The sequence below is a fragment of the Myodes glareolus genome, chromosome 7, assembly GCF_982192425.1.
Source record: "Myodes glareolus chromosome 7, mMyoGla1.1, whole genome shotgun sequence".
Classification (NCBI taxonomy): Eukaryota; Metazoa; Chordata; class Mammalia; order Rodentia; family Cricetidae; genus Myodes; species Myodes glareolus.
In genome coordinates, this window is record NC_142032.1 from 59,741,649 (window position 1) to 59,766,821 (window position 25,173).

Consider the following 25,173-nt stretch of genomic DNA (forward strand, 5'->3'; position numbering starts at 1 on the left):
GATGGTTCTGCCATGTCCAGACGGTGTTATTCAAAACGAGACATCTGCCTCATCTCCACGAGGGTCAGGGATACTGCAGCTGTGAGAACAGGCTCAGGGCAGTGAGTGAAGAACTCAGGGCCAGGACCCAGGGATTTAGGACAGGTGTTGCTGGGCTGGTGGGGGGCAGACTGTGGGCCCCCTCTTCTATGTTCCAGTGTGCATTTAGTGAGGGGCTGACCCTCAAACCCAGTGGGATGTATCCAGCATTGGTCTAACTGCTGGTTTCCTGGTTCCCAGAATGCATCTCCTGTCAGAGACTCCTGAGCCCACCTTCCTGCACAAGCCCTGCTGCCCACTGATGTCACACGAGCTGCATCCTCTGGCCTGTTCCGAGTGAGGCCAGGCTAAGTGGATGAGGTTCCGGCAGCTGAAGGGATGCCTGGGCAGTGGGAGAGGACACATTAGTGGAGTGGCCTTGGAGATTGACAGGCAGACCAAGCAAAGAAAAGTGAGCACTCCAGAATGGTGAGCGGAGTGTATGCATGGCCCTTGGGAGCCTGCTGCAGGGATGCTAGGCTCTGGTCCCGCTCAAGTGTCTCCATCCTGCAACAAGATCACATTGGGCTGCTCTGGGCGCAACAGAACAGTCTGCTGCTTCATCATCCCTGAGTGCAGCGTTGGAGGATGCCCGAGCATGGAAACTTCTAGAAACTTTTTTTTTTTTTTTTTTTAGTTTTAGGTTCATAGAATTAGGATCTCATGTGGCCTGGGCTGGCCTGAGACTCACTGTGTAGAGGAGGAGGGCTTTGACGCTCCGATCCTCTGGTTTCTCTCAGGTATGGTTTCACAGGCCTATGGTTTTGTGTGACTCTGTGACCACTTCTGCTTGGATACTAGGCAGAACCAGAGAAAGAAGGACTGGAGGGGTTGCTCAGTGCTTAAGAGTACTTCCTGCTCTCGCAGAGGACTCCGGTTCTGTGCCTAGCACCAGCCCTCCTGTGAGGAGCCCTAGCAACCTAGTTCCCTCCACAGGCTGGGCTTGTTGGGCCTTGTTGGGCCTCTCTGCACCCTCCATATTTGGGTGAACATGTTTCTGTCTCCCCAGGAATGTCGCTGTGTCACCATGCACTGAGAAGGGCGTGGGTTCTGGCCAGGTGTCTTTGGGACTGTTCCTATCAGAGGTCCTGGTGAGCCGTGATCATCCTAGGGAAGTGGCTTCAGGACCTTTAAAACTTTATGAGCATTTGAGACCTTTCATATTAAGAGATGGGTGAACAGAATCTCTTGACTTCAGCATCTATAGCTTTGTTTGTTTGTTTTAAGATAGGCATTCACGATGTATCTCAGGCTGGCCTCAGTTTCTAGGGCCTGGAATCACAGGTATGTACCGCCACACAGATCCGGTGAGTCCCTAGTTTTGTGAGACCCTGTGAAGAGTGATCAGAGGAGCTTGCCTGGGGTTTGGCCAAGAAAAACATCTTAGTGGTGGCTGGTGCACAGGTAGGGCAGAGACTGGAGTAGGATGTATCATGTCCCATGGATGTATCTTCCAGGTGGGTGTGCTTGGCAGGGCAGAACGAAGAACAAAGCTGCTGGAGGTGGTGACAGGGCCAGAGGAGAACGGAGATGTGATGACCCCAGCTCTTCTCCGAATCTGGTGGGTCTGCCTGATCCACTGAGCTCCCTCCTCCATGCAGAGCGGGTTCAGGGAGAGGGAAGAGGGTGGCTGTAGAATACCGAAGGACTCAGGGCTCCTCCAGGGTCGATGTTCCCCAGTGTCTCAACAGGGTCTTTGTAGTCACATGTCATAAACTCTTGTTTGACAACGAAGGGTTTGTTTTGAACTGTCTCAGATGGTGCGCTCCATGGCCAGGGAGGTCTGCCACTGCCCTGTTTGGGCTTCCTTTGTGACTTCAGGGTGGTGGGTCTGTGCTTATGGCTGCCCTCGTCCTCCCTGGCTCTGACCTCCTCTGTCACGGCTGTGATCTGGAAGGGGCGGAAAGGGAAGCCCTCTTCTCACGGGTGGAGGAAGCTGTGAGAGAAAAGCCACCATGGTGGGCTGGGACCCAGGTCACCGTGGGCACCAGAGCCAGCAGTGCTAGACAGGCCATATAGGAAAATGTCAGAGGCTCCAGACAGTTCACAGCCATAAGCAAGAGGGTGTGTGCTTGTGCCTGGGACCAAGCCTTTGGAAACCTGAGGCATCTAGATGTCTTAACCTCAGTTTCCTCATCTGTAAAAAGGACATCATCTTGGCAATGGTGCTCAGGAAGTTGGTGAGCAGTAAAGTCAATGCTACATCTAGCCAACGTGCCCTTCACATTCAGGTCCTCTCTCTGAGAGTTAGGGCCCCTATTGTATGGCAGTCTTGACCACAGGCAAGGAAGTTAAGGTGATCTGTTTCTTCTTTCTTTCTTTCTTTCTTTCTTTCTTTCTTTCTTTCTTTCTTTCTTTCTTTTTTCTTTCTTCCTTCCTTTCTTCCTTTCTCTCTCTCTCTCTCTCTCTCTCTCTCTCTCTCTCTCTCTCTCTCTTTGGTTTTTCGAGACAGGGTTTCTCTGTAGTTTTGGAGCCTGTTCTGGAACTAGCTCTTGTAGACTAGACTGGCCTCGAACTCACAGAGATCTGCCTCTGCCTCCTGAGTGCTGGGATTAAAGGCGTGTGCCACCACCACAGGGCTAAGGTGACCATTTCTGAATCCAGCCTCCCTTTCCTCTGATTGAATGGGCTGTGGTCCTGGGCAGCTTTAAGCTTCCAGAATCTCCACCTAGCACTAACGACTTGGGAAAGTAATGGGGAGAGCACATGACCCCTTTCATCCGGGGTCACATTCTGACCAAGTGGCACCTGTGGCATCTCTCCTCTAGGAGACCTTGGCCAGGGAGGTTGCACAGTAAAATGAACTTCTCCTCTTCATAGCTTTGGCAGGACATGGTTCCACACTGGGGCTGTGAAGTGCTCCCGAGAGGTGCTCCACTTCATAGCTGGCACTCATTTCAGGAGGTCGCCCTGGTGTGCCCAGCCTGGACTTCCCTTAAGCCAACGCCCTCCTTATACCTTGTGCTCCCCACACTCCCTGAGTACTGGGGCAGAGAACATGTCTTTATCATAGTTCTGGGAAGCATCGCGGTGGCTTGACTTCCATGGACACCTGGGATACTGGGCGGCTGCTGAGTTAACTCCAGGTTGTTTCCCCAGGATGCCTGGCCATCTCACCCAGTGGCTGTGGACAGTGTCCAGTCTCATCTTTGGACTCTTGATTCCAGGGCACATTCCTTACATGGAGGCAATGCTGACACCAGGAGGTGGCTTCTCTGCAGTTCGTGATTCAGCTTCTAGAATTATTGGAACCCATGGTGCCTGAGACACCATGACCTGTGTGGCCATAGCCTGCTCATTGGCATGCTGGTGCGCACAGTATGGTGTCTACCGTGCCGCCTCAGCCTGCTGATGTGGTGACACTCCCCTCTCTGGCTAGAGTCCCCTTAGGCTCACTGTTGTGACCAGTCCAGATCGGGACGGAATGCTAGGTCCCAGTGTGCACCCCACCCTGGATGAAGGCCACTCAGGGATGTCTGACATTTTGAACTTCTAGAAACAGCCGACAGTTGTGAGATCAGAATTGCACTGACCTACTTCTAATGTCTTTTTTTCAAAAGAGGATAGTCACTACAACACAAATATTTTGTGTCTTTTTTAGCAAAACAAACCAAAGGCACTGCAGACCTAGGTAATCATTACTGGCCATCACCACTAGGGGGCAACACAACACAAGCACAGCCCACCCAGGGTGCCAGGAGAAACCACACCACCCCTACGATAATTCCCTAAACCATGTTTGTATTTAAATGAAAATACTGGACGTGTTAGAGCAGAGAGCATTTTTAATGGAAAATTAATTGATAACACAATTCTGTTTCAACGTTCTCTCTCTTTTGTTTTTTAAGCATAAAGGACTGTGTGTGTTCCACAGTCTTCTGACGAGAATGCCCCCCACACAGGGGCTAGCGCCTCTCAGCACTCAGTTCTCTAGTCGGGCTTTGTTTCTTTAGGTTGTGCATTGATCTGGGCTTCTCAGTTCAGAAGACAAGGCACTAGAACTATTTTTATCAGCTACATTATACATTGAAGATATATTGATCCCTCATCAAATATACAGTTACAGTATGGTTTTATGCAGATTAGTTCAAAACACCCAAGGCACACACTTTGTTTTTAAATCAATTTTTTTCTATTCAGTATTTATTTGAAGGCTCATAATAAAGTTTCGGATTGGCTGTGAGCAGAGTTCTAGCAGAAGCCGTGAACAGTGGCTGTCGTGACTTTAAACATCAACCAGCAAAGACTGTGAGCCGCAGACCCACATCCCGGAATGCAGGAAGACTCAGCGTCATCAGTGGGAACGTGAAGGGCAAGCCATGGGGCTGACAGAATCTGGGGCAGGGTAGCGGACACCGCCAGATTCTGCCCAAAGCAGGCAGTCTGGATACCAGTGGTGTGGGACCCCTCCATCCAGGATGTTCCCACCCAGGGCATCCAAAGGTGCAGACATGGTACAGACCCCCAGGGAGCAGACCCCTCAATACAGTTCAAGAAAAGAGAAGGTTGGCCGGTAGATATCCCCTGATGGATGTCCACCTTACCAAGGGGTCTGGGAAACGTCACTGGACCGTGAAACTGATAGAACTGAGGGTCTGGGAGGATCTGCTGGGGACTTCAGGGAGCAAAGGACAAGGACGGGGACACAGTGGCCGCTGCTACTTGGATGAAGGGTGTGTCCAAGAAGAGACTGTCGGGGAACTCAGGAGGTCAGAGGGGTTCAGCAGTTTTCACATACACTTTCCAGAAGTGCACGGACAGCCCTGGGCTCCTGATTCAGCAGTCTGCCAAAGACTCAGATTCTCTCTTGCTCCCCTGGCCTTAGTCCACTGCAGCTCACGAAAACATCGGCTGGTTAGGTCAGCTAGAGAAGCTACTTGGTCTTCAGCTCCCATGGCCTCTGGACAGCCGACATCCCTCAGTGCGGTACGGACACCTCTCCTCCCAGGAAACAGGGAGCTGAGCCTGGCTTGGTCTCTGGGTAACCCTGCACCCATTCTGAAACAAAAGGGACAGCCAGGCCTGGGGCTCTCAGGAGTGGTCACACAAGCCTACTTTGACATTTTGCACAATTCTGAAATAATATACAAGGTTTCCATTTAGACAATGAGGGCACTTGAGGAAACAGGCCTGAGGCGAAGTGGCTGAAGAAGAGATGCCACGCCCGTCACCTGGTCCAGGTAAAGCTGACTGAGGTGTAGGAAACACCCTACACCGGATGGCAAACTTGATAGCTCTGAGGAGTCAGGTTCCACCTTCCCCTTTGTAATCAGAACCACAACCTTATTGCAAGAGTATATTTATTTTTTTACAGTAATTTTGGTTGCCATACAAGAGATCGAGGGATTTTTTTGGGGGGGGGGAGTGCAAAGTACAGGAACTTTCTCTCTCTCTCTCTCTCTCTCTCTCTCTCTCTCTCTCTCTCCCTCTAAATAAAGTCTAAAAAGAAAAAGAGCACAAAATTAACAGCAACAAGGATAATGTGACATGTGTTGTTACACACAAACTATAGTGTGAAACAAGTTAGTATTTAAAACCGAAAATTGCTAATGGGAGAAAAAAAATCATTATTTGTGGCCCCCCCACCTGCACACACACAAAAAAGTCATTGCCAGGTCAGCTGGGTAATGTTTGCTTGTTCAATAACTTAGGAAAAAAACTCACCATTTTATTAACTAAAGTATCACAAAGATTTCTTATGTAAAGTTTCAGCACGGCAGCAGTCACATTGAGTTATTTTTAATTGTATGAATTAAATCTAAAATGCGCACGGACACCCCAGAGCAGGGATCCTGGCAGGTATACACAATTTACAGCTTGAGAGATTTTGGTTTTGTATACACAATATTACAGAAACTAGGCATGTAAATTTATGCAGTTATTTAAATTACAGTATATAACAAAAGTTGATCTTAAAACCTGGAAGAGTGGTAACATGGTCCTCATGAGCAGTTTAACATCTGATTCACCACTGAAGGGGGTCCTGGAGCAGGGCCTGATCCTGACATGTTCCAACTGGGGAGAACAATGGGCGGCAATTTCAATGAGGGACTATTGCTTTCTTAGCAACATTAGCTATCAGAGATAGAGACCCAGTCACCTAGGCAAACGGGTGTGTTTGGGTGGTTGGGGTGGGTTCTGATAGGCCCAGCTGTTTCTGTGACCAGACACTGCTAAGCAAAGCTGGCCTATCAGCTCCCAAGGCTGGCAGTCAGCTTGCTTCTGCTTGGTGGCATGTGGCTTGAAGTCTAAGGAAGGCAGTCATGGCCTGTCACCCGCGGCCTAAGTTCAGCGGGTCCCAAGCCATCAGGTCTCCTGACTGGCATCTGCCTGGCACTGAGCACAGAGGTAATGCCAACCGGAGGCAAAGGAAAGGAGCCCAGTGACATGGCACACTGAGGGGACTTCGGAGAACCACCCAATGGAAGACAAATTAATGGCGGGGCCACACTTCCACACTCTGAACTCTTTGCCGGCAACCCACAGTGTCTGGATTCGTGTGTCTCTGGGGCATTACTCGTTCACCTTGCTGTGGGGAACTGACAGAACCCAGAGCAAGGTGCTCGCCAGTCACCTGGTTCCTGGTGAGCGGATGATTCACAAGTTGGGGTTGGCCTGCCAAGGGTTTTGGGAGCAAAGTAAGATTTGAAGCCTTGGTCTCCATTTCAAGGGGTGTGTGTATGTGTGTGTGTGTACATGCGTGTGTGTGTGAGGGCACTGATTTTGGAGAAACTGCCAAGCTGTGGATTACAATCCTTTTTGAAAATAATTGCCCTTCAGTGATGGCGTTGTGGCAAGGCTGGGAAGGGCAAGGCTGGAAAATGACCCAGAGCTGCAGGCTCCGATGCGTCCAGGGAAGAAAGCTGTTTTAAAAGGTTGCTTGTATAATTGTCCCAAGGAAATGGTGTCATTAAACCATGAACCTTTTCTCCCTTTAGCTTTCCAGCACGAGCTGGCACAGAGGCTGCCCAGTAGACCAGCCACTTTTTTTCCCCTTAAAATATTGTGCTTATGAACTATCTGTACACATATTTAAACCTGCGGTAAAGAAAGATTATTTTTTTAAAAAAAAAATTGCTAAATTTTATGTGTTCGTTCTAGAGCTGTTCCAGGCCTCGTCAGACACGTGGTTGTGAGCATAAGTGAAGAGAAAAAAAAAAGAAACAATGTTTTATAATTAGAGATGGGCTGGGCTAGTTCTGAAATAATAAAACCATAACCTGACATTGACGTCTCCTCTGAGTGCGGGGGAGAGGGGGATTCGGGAGCCTATCTGGCTGCATAGTGGCTGTGTGCAGTCGGTGACCTCCCTGGGACATTAGAGGTATTGTTTTGGGAGGGAGGAGATCTGGGGGAAGGGCAGGCTCAGGCAGCTGGGCCTGAGGTGAGGCTTGGTCCAGGATGCTTCCTGCCTTCCTTTCCACACACACCTACACTTTGCCACAGCCTGTGCCCCACTTTCTGTCCACCAGGTCCTGACTATGGGCTTCTCTGAGACCCAGACTTACAGTTAAGACAAGCTGGTGGGATCCCCGCTATCTGAGAGAAGGGAGAAAGGCCCCTGAGTTCCACCTTTCTTGGCCTCTGGGAGCCAAAGGGCTGCCTCAGCAGGATGCTCACCCATGGCCTGGTGTGGATGGAAGGTATGGCATCCCATTCTCTCCCAGGGAGGACAACAGCTTCCCTGGGCAGCCGTGCTTACCACGAGCCTCAGGTCTTCTTGTCCTTGTCAGAACAGTTGCTTATCTGTTCTGACCTCTGTGGAGCCCAGCAGACATCCGGATAATTAAAGTAAATTTGAGAGCCCCCGCCTCTCTCTCCTGGGCAGACACCTGCTCTTGTCCTGGAGGTTGTGGGCTTAGACAGCCACACACTGGTTGGCTCTGCAGCCAGGCCTCCCTCCTCCTCAGGATCGTGACTTTGTGCTTTGACTAACTCCGTGTGACTTCAGTTTGGCCACCCTGGAATTAAATGCTAACCGGTTTGCAGGAATAAAGAAAGCAAGTTAAGCAAGCTGGGCACGATCCTGTCCACACAGCCACCACTGCCAAGGACCTTGGGGCCAAAGAAGCTCAGATGCACATCACAGGAGTCAGACAAAGAGGCAGATGGGACGGCATTTCTCTACCGTCTGGCTCAGGCGGGGCTCCACCTGGAGCTGCTCACTGAGAGCCAAGCACAGGGGAGGGATAGGAGCCAGTGAGCCCACCCGGAGGTCACAGGCCTGAAGAAAGGCTGTGTTCTGGGGCTGGAGGGTGAGAGCTGCCCAAAAGGCAGAGGAGGGAGGCCTCAGGAGGTATCTGGAGTACACTGGTACCTGCCACAGGAGGAGAGGGTCCCACATGCCATCGACAGGAACCTCTGGGACCATGACAGAAACCCCCCTTACCATCCCTTTGGACAGAAGCCGCCCAAGAAATCTGCATGGAGAGCTGGGTTTTGAGGCCCTGGTTTGGTCACACCAAGGACACCCACAGCGGTTCTTTGGGTACCCAGAGACAAGCCCACGGACCGAGAGTGGTGCTCTCGGCCTCTGTTTGGCCACCACACATTTCAACATAAGCCCATCTCTACTTATAACAAAGGAGTCTGTAAAGGCCCAGGGCAGCCACCCTTATCTGTCCAGCAGCTGTTTCAAAGCCCTTTCTATGTTCATCCTATGCCCAACTCGAGTCACCCCCAGATCTATCAAGTCTTCCTTCTGGAGGTTCGGCAGGTGGCTGCCATCAATCTCATTGTCCATGAAGGTCTCCTTGTGTTCACCCAAGTTCAGACTTTCCAGCCAGTCTGCCACGTCTGGTTTCGTCCACAGGTGGACAGGCTTAGTTGTAAAAGGCTTATTTGAGATTGGCTGTTGCAGTATTGAAGGAGATGGTGACCTGCTGCGTCCTGCTGGGTTCAAGCCGAAGAGGTCCCCTGCAGGGGACTGGCTCGGAAGGCTAAAGACCTCTGAGAGCGTGGGGGAGGGAGAGGCTGTGGCAGCAGACAGAGGGGTGGGCAGAATCTCTTTGTTCAATTCTGTTGGTGAGACCACGGGGCTCGGGGCACGCCGTGGTCCTGAGGTCCTGCTTTCATAGTCGGGGGGCCGGCTCTGCAGGGTGATGGGCTGGGAGGTGCCGGGGCGGACAGTGAAGGTGACCGTAGTGCTCCGTGTTCCTGAGACGGTGCTCATGATCTCAGGGCTTCTGAAACAGCAAGGAGAGAAGAACATCACTTCCGGGTCATTGAGGATCGGGGGAGGGGAGGGGGAGGCACCCACACCACAGCAGAAAGTCTGCACGGGCAATGGTCCAAACTGCCATGCCAGTCAGAAGGGAATAGGTAGAGCGGGAGGCACCGCAGCACAGCAAGCCGCCACTCACCTGGGCCAGGCTGAGAGAACCTGGCGGTGTGGGGGGGGACCTCCTGTGCAGGCCAGAACGAGCCTGGGCCCTCTCCAGTAACATACACCTTACAGAGGACTCCGCAGCCCGCCGGGGCTCTGCTTATGGGTTAAAGTCCTTAGATTTGGGACAAATGCGGGGTTTTCATTGCTTTAGAAATGCCACACAGGCACACGGGGTTAGAAGAAATTCTCCTGGGGCACTTAGGGGGCAGAGCACCCAGGTTGCTAAGTTCTGGCGAGCAGTATTTCACTGTGGGGTGTACCCATGCACTCCCTCCATGTCCCTATTCTCATAGGAGACAGAAGCCCCCTCTCCCAGTGGTGGCCATGGTGTCCTTCCTGCTATGTCTGGGGAGGTGAGGTCCTCAGAACAGGGAGAGGCAGGCTCAACTCTCCCAGAGCCTACCTCCTCAGACCCAGTGTGGGAGGATGATCCCCACTGGGCGGAGGACCAGGAAATTCTTGTCCTCACTCACCTATCTGGAGGTTTTATGAAATGTGTTCCCCTCCCCACGCTGGGCAGGCCCCTGAAGACTTTCTAGCCATACAGCTGGAGAGGTGAAGCCTCCCTCCAAGGCTTGCTACTTGTTCTGCTGCCTCCAAACCGCAGCCTTGTGACTATAAGACACCACCAGGGTGAAAACAGGCGCGTCTCTTGACACACTACACCCTTTCCTCTCAGGAAAGGTCCATCCTGCCACAGGCACAACCTGGACTGGCGTGTCTCAGTTTAGCCTACATGCCTTCATGTCCTGTGGAAACTGGTAGGAACTGAGGGCTCCCGAGTCCACCTCATAGGGGCTTCTGGGCTGTGGTGTTACGGCATGTGCCTTGAGCTAAAACTTCTGGTGTTGGTACACTGAACTTGGGGGACCTCTTGCTGAGGTCCTCAACCCCTGCAGGACTCCAAGATGCTAACAGACTAGGACCTCTTCAGAGCGTAGGTGAGGGGTGAGAACCTGAGGCAGCATACCGTGGTCCCTGGACAGCACTCTGCCCATCCCTTTCCCTAGGGTGCTATTTGTTTTCTTTGCCTGCTGTGTATTTGGGTGAAGTCACTAGCTGGTCACCCTGGCCCCTCTCTGTCCTGGGGAACACCCCTAATAGGGTTAGGAGTGACTACCTCAAATGTGGGTTATTTTAAGGGACGAAAGTAGGTGTGGGTTCCGTGGGCCAGGACTCTGATGTGGATGTGTGGTTTGGTGCCGTGGAGCATCAGACCTGCAGTGATGGCTTCTGGGAACTGTGGCTACATGTGGAGCATACCCCAGAGTGCTCTTTCCACATACTCATGGGCAGGTCATCTTGGCAGGCCTGAGGCAGCCCATGGAGGGAGGCCCTGATCCCATCTGGGCCTTGCAGCTTTCAGGGAACCCCGAGGATTCAGTTTTAGGTCCTCATGGAGAGGTAGGCCAGGGACATGGTAAGGGTCTGTGGAACCCGCCCTGTCCCCCTCCGATTTTCAGGTTGTAGGGTGAGCCACACTCCAGGTCCAGCCTGAACAAGCACTGCAGTTGCACGGCTCTCTTTGCAATGTGTGTGTGTGTGGGGGGGGGGGGGACTCGTTTCCAGCATGTGCCACCTCCCTATGCAGAAGTGGGGCTCCCTCAAACAAGGACCTGAGGAAGGAGGGAGGCAGGCCAGTGTCCTACAGGAGCTCCTGAGAACCAGTGAGTCAGGGAAGAGCTGGGAGGGACCTGTGTAGTTCTGTGCAAAGCACTGGCCTGCCCCTTGGTTGGTTGGCAAGCTAGTCCCCCAAGAGCCAGCAGATGCCTGGGCATTGCTCAGCACCCTGGGCTGGGCTGGCTTTGGACAGGACGGACTCAGCAGCAGCTGCTGCTGGGAAACAGAGGTAGGAGTGGAGACAGCGGCACACAAGGGGACACTCAGCAGGCTGCACTTACTTCTGCTCAGCACGACCCTCTTCTGCACACAGCACCATGGGAGCAAACAGAAACGACACAGGGAATGGTTGAGACGACCTGCAGAACTGACTGGGAAGCAAGGAGAGGCAGCAGCCTCCTCATGGGTGAAAATAAGGTGGGCTGGACCCTGGCTAAACGCTCCACGTCAGAACCCTCCTGGCAGGCAGCCCAGTGGCTCCGACCTTGCACTCACGTGAGCAAGGGAACCCATGCCTTCTCTGGCACTGAGAGGAGGAAGACTTTCTGACCAGCGACTCACAGCTATTTCCCTAACTCGGCTTTGGGCTTGGAAAGAATGAGTCAACGTTCCCAGTGGACAAGGCCAACCTGCCCAGCCTAGGGCTTTCTCAAGTTTAAAACACAACAACGGCAGTCAGTGCAGCAGCTAACAGCACGGATATAGTCCTGACCACCCGTTTGGGACCTGAGGTCCCCCACCCAGCACAGCGACTGCTGAGTAGAGCTGGACTAGCAATGATAGCAATGACAGCTAGCTTGCCGGCCGCTCTGAGCCTTCTGGGTAGCCTGCCTCCTTCCTGGTGAATCACTCTGTCATGACTCACTGGATCCTCCTGCGTGCGCACAGATCATTATGTTGCTAGGCAACGGCTGGGCTGCTGGGCGGCATACACAGAAGTCTGTTACCCTGATTTAGAATAGATACACACTCACAAACACCCGCCTCTGGGAGGATCATCTCTCGCCTGCTTTTTAAATCAAATTCATTTAAAAAAAATGCGAGAATTAAAAAAAACAAAACAAAACAAAACAAATCCAGCTGCTGGCGGACACGCGTCACCTGTCTCCCCTGGCAGGAACTGATGAGCTGGGAGGCAAATGGGCAACAACATTCACACGGTGGTTACCCATTCAGCTGGGACCTGAGCAGCAGTGTGGCCAGCACCAGCGTTAGGGTTCAGAACCCTTGGGACATGGACCCTCTGCCGCAGGCTCGCCTCTGTAGGAAGCCTCTCCTTCCTTTCCTCCATCCTCATTTCCCATCTTTTGGTGACTTGAAATAAGAGTGTCACTGTTGACCCAGGTCGGTTTAGAACTTGTAGCAACCCCCCTGTCTTAGCCCGCCTCGTACTGGTCTTAGAGGTGTAGAGAACCACGTCAGGCAGCAGGCTGCTTTCTCGCGAAGCTGCTCTGCCTTTCCGGGCTCCCACAAACGGGTCGCGGGACTTGCCCTGGAGGAGCGGCACCCTGGTCTCTCCCTGGGACTGTTCTAGTGTTTGCTCACGTCTCAGAAGCTGGGACCCCTCAGCACCTCTCAGGACCTGGCTCTCTCCAGGCCTTAGGGTGTGGTCCAGAACTGGCGTACAATGGTAACAGCAGAAGGACCGGCTGTGGACACTGCGCTAGCTTTCCTGCCGAGGAAGCTGCCTCGGTCTCCGCATCGCTCTCAGGGTTCCCACTCTGATCACAAGACACTAGGTCAGAAAGGTGCCTACTTCCAGGAGGAACTGTCCACCTGTGACAGGCTCTTGTCAGAGGAGGGATGAGATCACAAGCGAACACCTCAGGGGGCTGGCGAGATGGCTCAGTGGTTTAGAGCCCTGGCTGCTCTTGTAGAGGAGGACCCAGGTTCAATTCCCAGCCAACCCGTTGCCCCCCTCCCCCACCACCCCACACGGTTCAACCATCTGTAATTCTAGTTCCAGAGGACCCAGTGCCCTCTTCTGGACTCCACTGTGTGTACATGGTGCACATACACACAAGCAGGCAAAACAGCCATTACACATACAAATAGATAAATGCTTTCTAGAAAGGAGACCTGCTGGTTAATGGTCAAAGGAAGGAACTCTGTCAGAGTTGTCACCTCAGCATGTGGGCTGCGGCAGAAAGCGCCAGGCCGTCCCCGCAGAGCTCACCTCACTACTGAACTACTGAGCGCTGATCCTGAGCAGCGGCAGCATCACCCTCTGGTTTTGGTTGGTGATGGCGGCACTTAAGCTGCCTACCAGAGCAGAGAGCTTGAGGTGCCATGGATGCCAAGGAACAGGAGCCTGCGCTCTGGGGCCAGCTGGGCACAGCAGTTTAATGATCCATAAAGATCAGTTTCAGAACGGAGAGGCTGGATCATACAGGCGAGCAAGCTGAGAGACGGGGAACAATGGCCAGGGGTAGGAGATGCTGTAGTTCAGGGACCTAGGAGGACAGCAGAGGTTGAGTGAAGCCCCGTAAGCTCCCGAACATTGCCTTCTCAGGGATCTTGGGGACCCGGACTTCCTTAGTACCACTGTTTTCCTCCTAAGCCCCTGTGTGCTTCAGCAAGATGGAGGCCAAAGTGCTGGCAGTGAAGTGTGACCACACCCTCAGAAGGAGCCGCGGGGATTCCTCCCAGCACTCACTACCCCGAGATCTCGGCAGGATGAACACAAGCCGAGTCTGTCCACAGATGCTGGAAGAGAACAGATTTTACCCTGCTTTCTAATGACGACTGGTGTCTGCCAATTAGCTCCGCAGGGCCAAGGGAGGACGCTCCTATGTCCCGGGTCATAGCCAGTTCGACCTGGGTCTGTGCTTACAGGCAGGCAGCCTGGTCTAGTTCTTCGACATCTCCACGGCACCTCTCCTCTTCAACGTGTGTATTTCAAGTCACTCAAAAGCATCCTCCCCATGTCCACACCTGGCAGCCTTGGGGGTTTCAAGGACACCGGAGTCCAGTTCTGGTAAGCCCTGGTCAGTCTCTGCATAGTTTCTACCCCTTGGATCCAATCCTGTGTTGTCGCAGCCTCTCACTCCTTGCCTCAAGGCCGGGCTCCGACTTGCCTGCAGGGGGAGTCCCTTCCAGCCCAGCTTCACACTGTCCACCCGCTTTGTTCAGGGTGCTGTGCTTCCAGTTTCTGTACAGCGGGCTCCTTGTATTTCAAGTCGCTGGAAGTCACTTTCTCGGAGAGCCGGCTCCTTTCCACACAGGGCCGCTCTACCTTAACCGAGTATCCTTTTCCCTCTGGGGCACTTACCACAAGCCGTCCTGTCTCACTTCGTATTCACCATTTCTCGCCTCAAGAACTTGGCACTCCCCAAAAGGGGCAAAGACTGCGCTTTCTCAAGGGCACCAAACGGTGCCTGGTACCTTGAGCCGTCAAGAGAGGCTGGCGGGGTGAGTGACAATAACCACGCTTGTCAGTTGTGGAGGGCCGCGGTGTCCTCTGTGGTGATGTCCTCTTGTCTCTTTCTTGGGCTGGGTGCTGGGCTACAGACAGTGGCTGCTAGTGGCTTATTGAACTCCCCATCATGGCTGGGCACTGGTCCCACACTGCTTTAATCAGGACAACTAAGAGCTCTGCTTAGATCCACAAAGCAACAAGTATGTCACTCGGGCCTGCTACCTCCACTGTGGGCAGATCCATCAGCAGATACATTAGACAGGAGGCCTCCGAAAGTCAGGAGCTCTGTCCTGCTAAGGGCCATCCCAGGGCCTCCCATGATGCCTTTATGTATCTATCCCACAGGGGCAGAGGCAGACACCAGCACAGCCATGTCCTCTGACTTCTGGGCTCTTGTGGGAGGGCAGAGCTGTTGAGCAGTGGGCTCCATATTAGGGCACAGCCAGTACAGGAGAAGCCTGTGGGCAGTGGGGAGAGACAGTGATTTTAGACCCATCAGCTTCCTTCCTTCGTTCTGGTCCGACTCGAACTATGAGATCGCTTCAGGATCAGGCCTGTGTCTGGAACTGCCACAGCTTTTTCAGGCAGGCCCGGGATAAAGAAAATCTCCTTTCAACATATTTGTAATTAAAATGTGCCTAAATTCCACATTGCCCTGATTTGGGGGTCAGACTAGAAACCTTGACTAAACTGAAGTTAGATCCCTTACACCCAAGGAAGCCAGTGCTAGGCCATCTAACGTTCGCTCCTCCCCGCACCCTGCCCTGGTGCTGGCATAAGGCGAGTTTCTCAGTGCTCGTAAAAGACTCCAGAAGCAAAAGGAGCATTATTTCAAAGGTGAAATGAATTCAGCAAAGCTCTTGCTCACATGGCGGAACCACTGAGGAACAGAGCTGGCTCTTCTTGGGTGAACAAAGTCACCACTGAGGAAACAGGGTCTCTCTGCCTTAGCATGTGTCACTTCAGACGGCATGGTCAGTTTTCACTTTCCCCTCAAACCCTCATTTCTTTTCTCCTCAGTAATAATTCCCTCCATTGGATTTTGAATCTCATTTTGCTCAGGGTCATTCAGAACTCTCAATTTTTTGTTTTCGTTTTTGAGACAGGGTTTCTTTGTGTAGCCCTGGCTGTCCTGGAACTAGCTTTGTAGACCAGGCTGGCCTTGAACTCACAGAAATCAGCATGCCTCTGCCTCCCAAGTGCTGGGATTAAAGGTGCGCGCCACCAACACCTGGCTCAGAACTCCCAACTTTTATGAGCATTTACAAGTGGTGGCAAGATGCCCGCGTTGAGTGAGCCACGAGTTGTCATCCTGGGCCCGACAGTGAAGGCAACAGAGTTGTCTGAGCAATGTGAGCAGGTGGCCAATGCACCCAAGACAAGAGGCAGAACTTGGACCTCTAACTGCCACATGGGATGCATTGGTGGTTCTGTGAACTACCTGTGTTCCTCTGTGTCTCACTGTTGCTGCTGGCATCCCACTGTCCTGTGTGCACGCCCAACCTGGTGCAACCCTTAGATGTGAAAAGGAAGGTCAGAGGTATGTGTTTCCTCTACTGCTTGAGGTCAGCCACTGTCATCCCTCCCCTCAGCAGTAGGAGAGTTCCTGGTCCAATGGCTGCTCCTGTCTTCTCGGGAGCTCAGTCTTACAGATGGTCTTCAGTGGTGGGCCCTGTCTCTGGAGTCAATCCCCATTGTCATCTTTGGAGTAGAAACTTCCCACAGAGTCCGCTTGACTGTGCTTCACGGCTCTTATTGCCAGTTTCTGTCTCTCTGTGGAACCCATGTGACAGCCTGGTGTTTGGAGGTGTTGGCTGAAGTCCTTGCTGCGAGAGGCTTGGGTCATGAATAAATTGTCTGGGTGGTGGCAGTGCTGTCCACTGGGATTGTGCTGGTGATGGTCTTTCTGAGCTTACCCCCACCTGGCAACCAGGAACCCCAGCTCCCAGTGGAGGATAAGTCTCCCTCCACTCGGAGCCACTGAAGATTGTCTAAGCAGTAAAACAAAGGACAGGGGATTGCCTGCGGCTATTCAGAAGGACCCCTGTGAATGAGGCCAGTAGATGAGCTTGGGGATCCTGACATGGAGGGCTACCCCCTCGCCAGACAGTGAGCTCTGCAGTCCTGAATTCAGTTCCCTTTCAGCTGCTCTTTTGCTGAAGATGGCTGTAACAGGGAGGCAAGGGAGGCTGTGAGTCTGTCCCGAGTCAGCTCCCTGCTTAGCCTCTCTGAACGGGCTTACTGCCCAGGCCCCTGCTGCCTAGATGTCATAAACACCACCCCGAGGCTTGCAAATGTTTCACAAGAGGATGGACAACAAGGAGCTGCATGGCAAGGGGCAAAGGGCAAACCAGCACATTTTAGAGACGTCAGTATAAAACTTGCAGCTGTGTATGTAGTTACATCCACCAGCAGTGAGGGGTTTCTGAAGATGCCCCCTAGCTGGCAGGGAGCCATGGGAGCATGCTTTTGCACACCACCTGTAGCCGGTGTCCTGGCAACGGGCGGCGGCATCCACACACTTCTTTACAACATCAACCAATCAGTATTTCTCGGAGGAGCAAAGCAGGCATCCGAGTCATTCATTTACAACCACACCGAAAGGTAAGAGAGAGAACCGTGGCTCACAGCCCAAACCTCAAGACTCAAATGCAGTGTGATGTCCCTGATTAATGGGCTTGGTTGTTTGAATCAGACGCCTGCCCAGCGGGAGAGTAAGGAAAGACTTCATTAGTCAAAACTATGAAACCCAAGCTCAGCCACCCGTCAGAGCAGCTGAGAAGCACACGGACGCGGAACAACATCATACATGTACATCATGCACGGAAACAAAAACAAGAGAGCCACAGAGAGGGTGGAGTGCTAGCCCAAAGCCACACATAGTCAGGGGGCTGTTCTAGAACCTTCTGGCTGGGTGTAGAAAGAATGAGTTTATTCTACTTCCATCCCAATGAAGGTAGCCTGTTAAACCCTACACGATGCTGAAAATGGACCAGTGGGCCCAACTGGCAATGATCCCTTTGGGATGTCACCCTGGGTAGGGTGATGCAGCCATGCGGCAGGTGTTCATCCTCAGCAAATGACCCAGCTCCTCCCCCAGTCCTCAAACTCACTAGTGATTGAGGGAGAGGAAGCGACAGACGCATGTTCAGACACCTGGCTACACCACCCACACCCCCTGGCCACCTCTGGTCACCAATTTGGGTTTTAATGAAGCTCTGCCTGCCTTCGAGATGGTCCGGGCAAAAGGCTGGAAGGAACGGAACAGAGAACTGAGCTTCCTTCTGGAAGCGACCATGGGCCTGGCCCAGTGCAATCTGGCTTCTTTATGTGTCTGTGTGTCACGGGCTGTAAGACAGCCACGGTCTTGGCTCTGCTGTAGTCCGGTGACAGGATGGTGATAACACAGTTACAGCCTAATAGGTGTGGCAGAGGCCACGCAGGTCCCCTCTTCTCGATTGCATTGGTTGGCTCCCCAGTGGTTTTGCTTGGCCAGTGCTGGACCACACGTGCCCAAGCTGACTGTGAACTTACCTTGGAGCGAGGTTGGCTGACTTGGCTCCCACGGGCAGTTCCAGCCCTTCCCCGGGCTTGATCGATTTCCCCCTGTTCATCTGCTGCAGAATGGAGTTTAGCTCACTAATGACATTTGCCTTTGGGCCTGAGAGAATTGGGCTTTTGACCTCTGTGACATCACCCCACAACTTGGAGGTCCTTGGCTGGATGACTTTCGCCATACTGGCCTGGGCACTGCCCGGTGGGGGCGGGGGTGCAGGTGGGGGGATCACGAAGCCATCTGTGTCCTCTTCCGGGAGCGTGTCTTGGTAAAGTGCGTTGCTTTTGTGCACAATGGGCTTCATTTTTGGCTTTGGAGGTACTGGGGGTTTGTCAACCACAAAGGCTTGCCCGTCTGCATAGACTGTACAGGTATCCATGCTCTCCCCGCCCTCTGAGGACAGCGTGGAGATACTGGACACTGTGGAGATGGTGCTGGTTGTCTCGAGATGGTGGTCGCTGCTACTCCGGCTGTCCACCTCCTCGATCCCGGAGTCGGTGACGGCGTCGAAGCTTTCGGGGGGTGGCAGGAATGAGGAGGGCAGACAGTTTGAAATGCCTGCTGGCTTCTTACTGTCTGTAGAGTTGGCTGGCTGCCTGGAGTTCAACGAAGGGGGCTGAGGGGTGTCATTTTTCTTCTGCTTGACCAAGTCAGCAAGAGCGGGGACTGAAGCTGCCCGGTCATCAGGAATATCAAAACTATTTGCAAATTCCAGGGGAGGAGGCAACGGTTCTGTGAAAAGAAAGTCCTCATCCAAGTCCACGGACGCCAGAGGGGGAGGGGGGATGCGGAATGGCAGAATCACTGCCTCTTCCACGGAGCCCGCTGCCACAATGGTCCTGCCGGGCGCAGCGGCGGGCTCCGGGGCAGCGGAGATCTGTAAAGCACCTTCGGTTTTGGGAACGCCTTCTGGCACTGTGGAGGGTGAGTGGTCTGGCTTTATATCCACATCCTCTCTGTCCTCCTCTTCCTCCAGGGGTGGCCCTGCCGTGGGGACATCCACCGTGTGCACCATCAGCAGGCCGGCTGACTTCTGCTGGGCCGTATCCACGATGTTGATCAGCATGTTCTTCTTATCGTCACCCCTCCGGTCCTTGCTCAGGTCTGTCTCGTACTTGTTCTCTGTCTCTTGCCGTCGCAGGGGACCACGGGTGTTCTGCCTGGTGACCGGAGGAAAGCCGGACTCCACACTGGGCCGCATTTTGGTATCGATGTAGAGAGGCTTGTTGAGGTCAGCCTTGGGGGCCTCCCCCTTGTGCCCCTGCTGGGACTCCTGCATGGCTCGATCCCTGGCAGAGAGTGCCAGGGCCAGGGGGGAGCTGGGGTCGAGCAGCCGCCCTGTGAGTGGGTGCACGTAATTCTCAGGGCTGGCTGGGCTGCCACTCTTGAGAGGAGCTGCTAGGCCACTCTCAGGCCCCTTGGCTTTGGATGTGGAACTCAGGGGTCCCCCGGTCTCCCCCGGAGTACCAGCCTCACCACCACCTAGGAAGTGGTTCTCCAGCTCCCTGGGTGCTGTCCCAGGGGTAGGCGATAGCGGCTGTTCCGTTCCATCCTCGTCACCAAACCCACCCTCCTCAGGGAACTTGGAGGGCCGTATCCGGGGAGCAGGTGGCCCCAGACCCACATCCTCATCTCCCAGGTCTGTGGAGAGGAAGGCCGGGGAATTCCTTCTGGCTTCCAGACGCTTCTCCCGGTCCCGCACAGCCCCAGCGATGGCGGCAGCGAAGGGGCTGCTGACAGTGAGGCTGTCGTCTGGCCTCAGCTGGCCAGGCTCGGTGGCCTGGGGGTCGATCTCCATGCTGCTGCCCTGGCTGCTCTTGCCGCTGCTGCTGGTGGAAGGTTCCTTGACGATGATGGTTGGGATGGGGATGGAGCATGTCTTCTCAGGGCTGTCCTCCACGTTGGACTGCTTCACCAGCATGCCCTTCCGCCTGGCTGGCTTGGCAGGGACGTAGACGGCCTTGCTGGCTATCTTCCCCACCTCTGAGTACGGGTTCTCAGGCATCTGACCCCGCTTGGTGCGGAAGGCGGCCTGTGGGGCGGGGCTGCGGCTGTAGATATCTTCAGAGTCCAGGGAGAATCGGTCCAGCTCTCTCCTGTAGAACATCCCCTTTTCCCGCATCATGGTGGCCACGGTATCAGACCTGGTGGCTGGGGGCACCTTGGCGACGGGGTTCTGATTGAACGCAGGCTTAATTGTCCCATAGACTCTTGGAGTCGGGGACTTGGGGCAGTTGTACGTGGTGGGGGAAGGTGGAGGGGGAGACGGGGGCACAGACTGCGGCGGAGGGGGTATGTCCTCAGAAGTGTCTGGCATGGACAAGCTTCGGGTGAACTTCAGCATCGGGGGAGCCAGAAACTGCCGCTCTTCCTCTGTTATCCCTGCAAGCAGAGAACATGTTTTTAAGTCCGGTAGCCTCAAAGCCCAATGGAGGCCCCAGGACTGTGTAACACACTGTGTCTCCACACATCACAACAGACAGTAGACGATTGTTAGACAGCACAGCCAGGACGCTGGGGTTAGTTACACACCCTCTAGGAGCCGGAAACAGAAAGAGAGGTGTTTGGTGTGGTGAACACATGTAGGGATTTGCTTTTCTGGGGGCACACCGTGGAGTCTAAGGTGAGGCGAGGGTGGCAAAGGTCCAAAACAAGGCTGTGTGTACCCTCAGGCCGAGCTCTGGCCACGTGAACCCAAAGATGTGACTGCATGCGTGTACATTGAGGTGCTGCTGCAGGAGGCATCTGTCTGTCTCTTTTGGGCCTGGTGAGGGCTCCCACGGGACTGAGACTCTCTTCCGACTCTGAGAGGCCATGTGAATGGCATAAAGGTCAAGGCTGCTGTCCCTCTTGCCCAGTTACCAGGCAGACCTGCCACCTGGCTAGAACAGCCCACTACCTAGTGGCGGCCCATGTGTGCTAAGAGGAGGTGCTACTGTTGTTGTGTGGTCTTCTTCAAGGGGACAACGACCAATTTTGTCACCTGATTCCTCTGGGCCACACAGAGGGCTTTGTGTACATTGAACTCTTCAGCCCTCAGCAGTTGGCTGGCACAAAAGACAGGCCATTCTGGCAAGGGCTGTCCCTATGAGGGGAGGGAGTCTTGGTTCTCCACTTAGTCTTGGTCCACAGCAGCTGCAGGATGCTGATCCATCAGCTACGGCACGCCAGCTGCCCAGCTCCACAGAAGCACTAGAGTGGGCCTGTAGGACCTCTGGAGAGCTGTGGTGGGCTGTCATGGGAAACCAGGCCCGGATACCTTGGCACAAAAGCAGAGCCGTGTTCTGAGGCCTGCCTGGCGAAAGTGTGTGAACGTGACCATGAGTGTGGATGTGGCTGAAGCCACAACACAGCCTGAGTTTGCCCTAGATGTATTAGCTGGTGTGACAGCAGGCTCCAGCACAGCCTAAAACACAGAGACAGAAGCAGCACACACAGCGGCAGATGCCAAGGATGGGTTCTCACACAGGGGCATGCAGGTTTTCAGAGGCAACAAAAGGAATTACTTGAAATTAAAAAAATAAAAATTCCCAGGACAAACTACAGTCACTTATTCCATGAGAACTTCCATTTGATAAGGGTATTCCAAATTGAACATACTCCTGTGGGAGGCTAATTTGCCATCTCAGAGGTCTGTTGCTGAAGGAGATCTCTGTGGACCATACACTATGAGTTGTCACCTAATGGTGACATTCCCAAGGAGTAATAATTTAAGAATACCCCTTATAAAGTAAACCAGAATACATTCAAGTTACAGATTCCAAACTGGGGGTTCACTGACCTGATAGAAAGATTCTGCTGTCTGACAGGAGGAAATCAACTGTTATTAACCAGAAAGATCCAGAAATACAACAAGGTGTGTGTACAGCTATGCCCGGCCCAGAGTACGCCAGGGATGGGCGAGCCACCCGAGCTGCAGACGCCACCATGGTCATTATCACCTAGATGCGCCTCCTGCCTCCTCCTCCGACTAAAAACAGACACGCCATGTCTCTGGCGGTCTCGGCAGGAGGAGCTTCTGGAACACACAGAGCTTATGTTTCTGGCAGCGCTCTGGTGAGGCTGGAGGTTGCAAACCCCCTCTCTTTATGTGGCAAGGCGCCACTGTGTCCACAGTAGCCTTGGCTTCCAGAAAGTTCACGTGGTATGGACCACCCTGGAGTGTTTTTCTGTCTCGAGGGGTCAGGTTTACCTTGCCCTGTCCGAGCCAGTGAGGGAAACGGGATGTTAGCGAGGAAGGCAAGCTGCTTTCTTACACACAGCGGTGCAGACCTGACCCAGCCACCCGGAGAAGTATGTCCCTTGAGCTCAGCCTATGAAACATTGACTGGAGGGGTCTGCCCGCCTGGCCCACCCTCCATCTTTCTCCCCCAACTGCTACTGTCACTAGAGTAGAGAAAACACCATTTAAGGAAGGTTTTATACCCCCACCAAGTTCAAGGGGCTCCCTGGTAAGAGAGAGGCTGGGCACCTGCCCCCTGGTAGGCAGGCCTGGTGGGGAATGGTTAGGGTCTAGGTGCCAAGGCAACCAATGGGCCAGGAGTCAGGAGCCCAGAACTCCTGAGGAGCTGAGAGCTGCAATTGAAAGCTTAGGGGCAACGTCTTCGGGTGGGGGTCACACTTCTTACCTATCGATTTCTGCCTTCGCATCGTACCTCGAGGGAGGCCCAGAAATGGGCCTTTCGGGCTCCCAGGGACCGTGGGCGTCATTACAGCAATCCCTTGGCGCTCATACACAGACTGCAAACAAGAGAACCAGGTGAGCGGTAGGCAGCAATCACCACTGGCTTCCTCAGGCCATGCCCTCCCACACTCCATTTGGCTCTTTTGCATACAATGCCAGCATGCCCAGCTCTAGGCAGTCATACTCTGCTGAGACAGCATTTACCAGGCCAGGTGGCAAAGAAACTCTCAGAGAATAGGGCCAGGATGACTGGCCCATGGGGAAAAACAGTGTGGTAGGCAGTGGGGTCTGATCCAGGCCAAACCCTGGGTCCTCATGGCCTCCTGACTTTGGTCAAGTCCTCAGCTGGGATCCTGTTTTCCTCTTCTAGCTACAACGGGCGTGGTAAGGTGCCAGGGCCTGTGCAAATGAGTAGGAGGACTGACCTGACCAGGAAGAACTATCAAGTGACCCCGGAATGCGTCCCAGAGATTGCAGCGGGCTGTCCTTCCTGTGGCCTGCAGGTGGACTCTCAGAGAGCACCACTCTGCCTCCTCACAGCTGCTACACCTATGCCGTGCGGCCTGCCAGTCTGAGATAGTTGGCCAGTTATGCCCCACAGGCCTGGGAGGGACTTGGGAAAGTTCAGGTGCTGAGGTTCACTAGGAATATGTTTGGGGGAACTCTGATAGGCTCACCTGGGCTTCAGAACCTCTACCCAAGAGCCTGAGGCTGGGGAGGTAGGATATTGGCTCCTGGGAGGGTTTGGCCTGTCCCAGGGGCTGTCAGGGTGGAGAGTGAGTGGCTAGGTTGAAGGATGGGGCACCACCTATGGGGCTTTGAGAGGGAAGAGAACTGAGGTGAACATTTGAACTTCAGTAATATCTATTTTATTGCATACATACAAAACTCTTACCAAATTCATGGCAACTGTGGGCGTTATTGTCTAAAAGGGCTGGATTAAACCAAGCTAATCTGAAAGTGAGTCAAGGAAAATACCCAGCTATGTGGTGGGACAGTCAGTGTCCATACCTAGCATTGGACTGCGATGGTGACTAGGAACCAGAGGAAGGCATCAAGGGGTACGAAGCCCTCACCTTTGCCCAGACTCAGCCCTGGCTCCTGAGGAACTTGTCACCTCTTTTCTGGGAGTGCCTTTTACTTGGGGTGGGCAGGCATAGCAGCAGCAGCTGCTGTGAGCTGGCATCCAGTGCCTCCCATGCACTCCATGACGTCCAGCACACTGAGCAGCTTCCCCTCTGAGGATGCCGTCAACCCAGCTCAGAGCATGCGCTAAGCGTTTGTACAGAGGACCAGTGTGTGGGGCTCTAGGTAGGCAAGGGGCACTGTCTGAGGAACACTTCCACAGCCTCTATGTCCGTGGTCTCTTGACTGGGCATATGGAGGATGCCCTTAAGGTCTGGGACTCTGTGGATAAACCCAGGCCAAGATGTGCATGCAAGAGTGGTGAGCTTTGCATGTCAGCCTGCAGATCTGTGTTGAACCAGAGTGCTCGTCCATGGAAATGGGCTCTGAACCTATACAGAGATGTTGAAGGTCAGCTGCTGAACTGGCCTGCCTCATGCATGTTGTGCCCTCTGACTCCCCGTCAGCCAGGCTAGCCCAAACCCTACCCAGTCCCACTGACTCACATTCACATCAGAGGCTGCTGGGAAGCACCGGCTAGTGGGCCGCTGCTTGATGGTTGCCACCCTCGATTCTATGGCCACATTCTCTGCAGTCCTGGAAGGCTTGGAGGCTGGCACTATCTCTTCGGGTTTATCTAGAAGACAAAGCAAGGGTTGGAGTGGCTTAGTCTCACGGCACTTTGGGGAGTGGGTAGGCTCAGCTAGGAGAATGCAGGCACGCAGCCACTGTGTCTGGAACAGCGGGCAGGCTATGGCGTGGGGAGCAAGCATGCATCTCTCCCTACTCCACACATCCCACTGGGGCACCACCACGCATCCCAGACCTCACCTGCCTGAGGTGTGTACACTGGACAAAGACAATGGGAGACCTCAGCATCTCAGCCTTCCCCTTTAGAGACCATGGTACCACCCAGGACCTGCCATCTTCAGATCTGACAGATGGGGTTTGTTACTGATGGTATCGTGTTAATTTTGGAATTACTATGATTATTTTGAGTCAGAGTCTCATTGTTTAGTTCAGATTGGCCTTGAACTTTTGTTTCTCCTATGCAAGTCTTCTGAGGGTTGAGATTACAGGCCTGTGTCACCAGGCAGTCTCTCTCTCTCTCTCTCTCTCTCTCTCTCTCACACACACACACACACACACACACTCATTCATAAATGTGATACTTTTTATCTTTTTATAACTAAACACAGTTTCCAAGGCAAGCAACCTGCACCAAGGCTGGGATGTTCACAGTTTCCAAGGCAAGCAACCTGCACCAAGGCTTGGATGTTGACTGTGGTTAGTAAGCCAGACAC

The 25,173-nt window shown here is 53.5% G+C and overlaps 1 protein-coding gene across 10 annotated transcripts in view; it reads right to left on the bottom strand.

The window, feature by feature from the left end:
* Positions 1-5,361: 5,361 nt before the first annotated feature.
* The window catches only part of Shank2 (SH3 and multiple ankyrin repeat domains 2), a 439,464-nt gene continuing 419,652 nt past the window's right edge, over positions 5,362-25,173 (bottom strand). For 5 of the 10 annotated variants that reach the window (XM_087908250.1, XM_087908247.1, XM_087908256.1 and 2 more), the window contains 5 exons: positions 24,376-24,506; positions 22,689-22,800; positions 21,842-21,862; positions 18,039-20,442; positions 5,362-9,263 (listed from right to left, as the gene is read on the bottom strand). In XM_087908250.1, coding sequence (XP_087764376.1) covers positions 8,693-9,263; positions 18,039-20,442; positions 21,842-21,862; positions 22,689-22,800; positions 24,376-24,506 — 3,239 coding nt within the window. In that variant the 3' untranslated portion in view covers positions 5,362-8,692. The remainder of the gene's footprint in view (positions 9,264-18,038; positions 20,443-21,841; positions 21,863-22,688; positions 22,801-24,375; positions 24,507-25,173) is intronic. The other 5 variants (XM_087908252.1, XM_087908249.1, XM_087908255.1 and 2 more) reach the window with 2 other exon arrangements.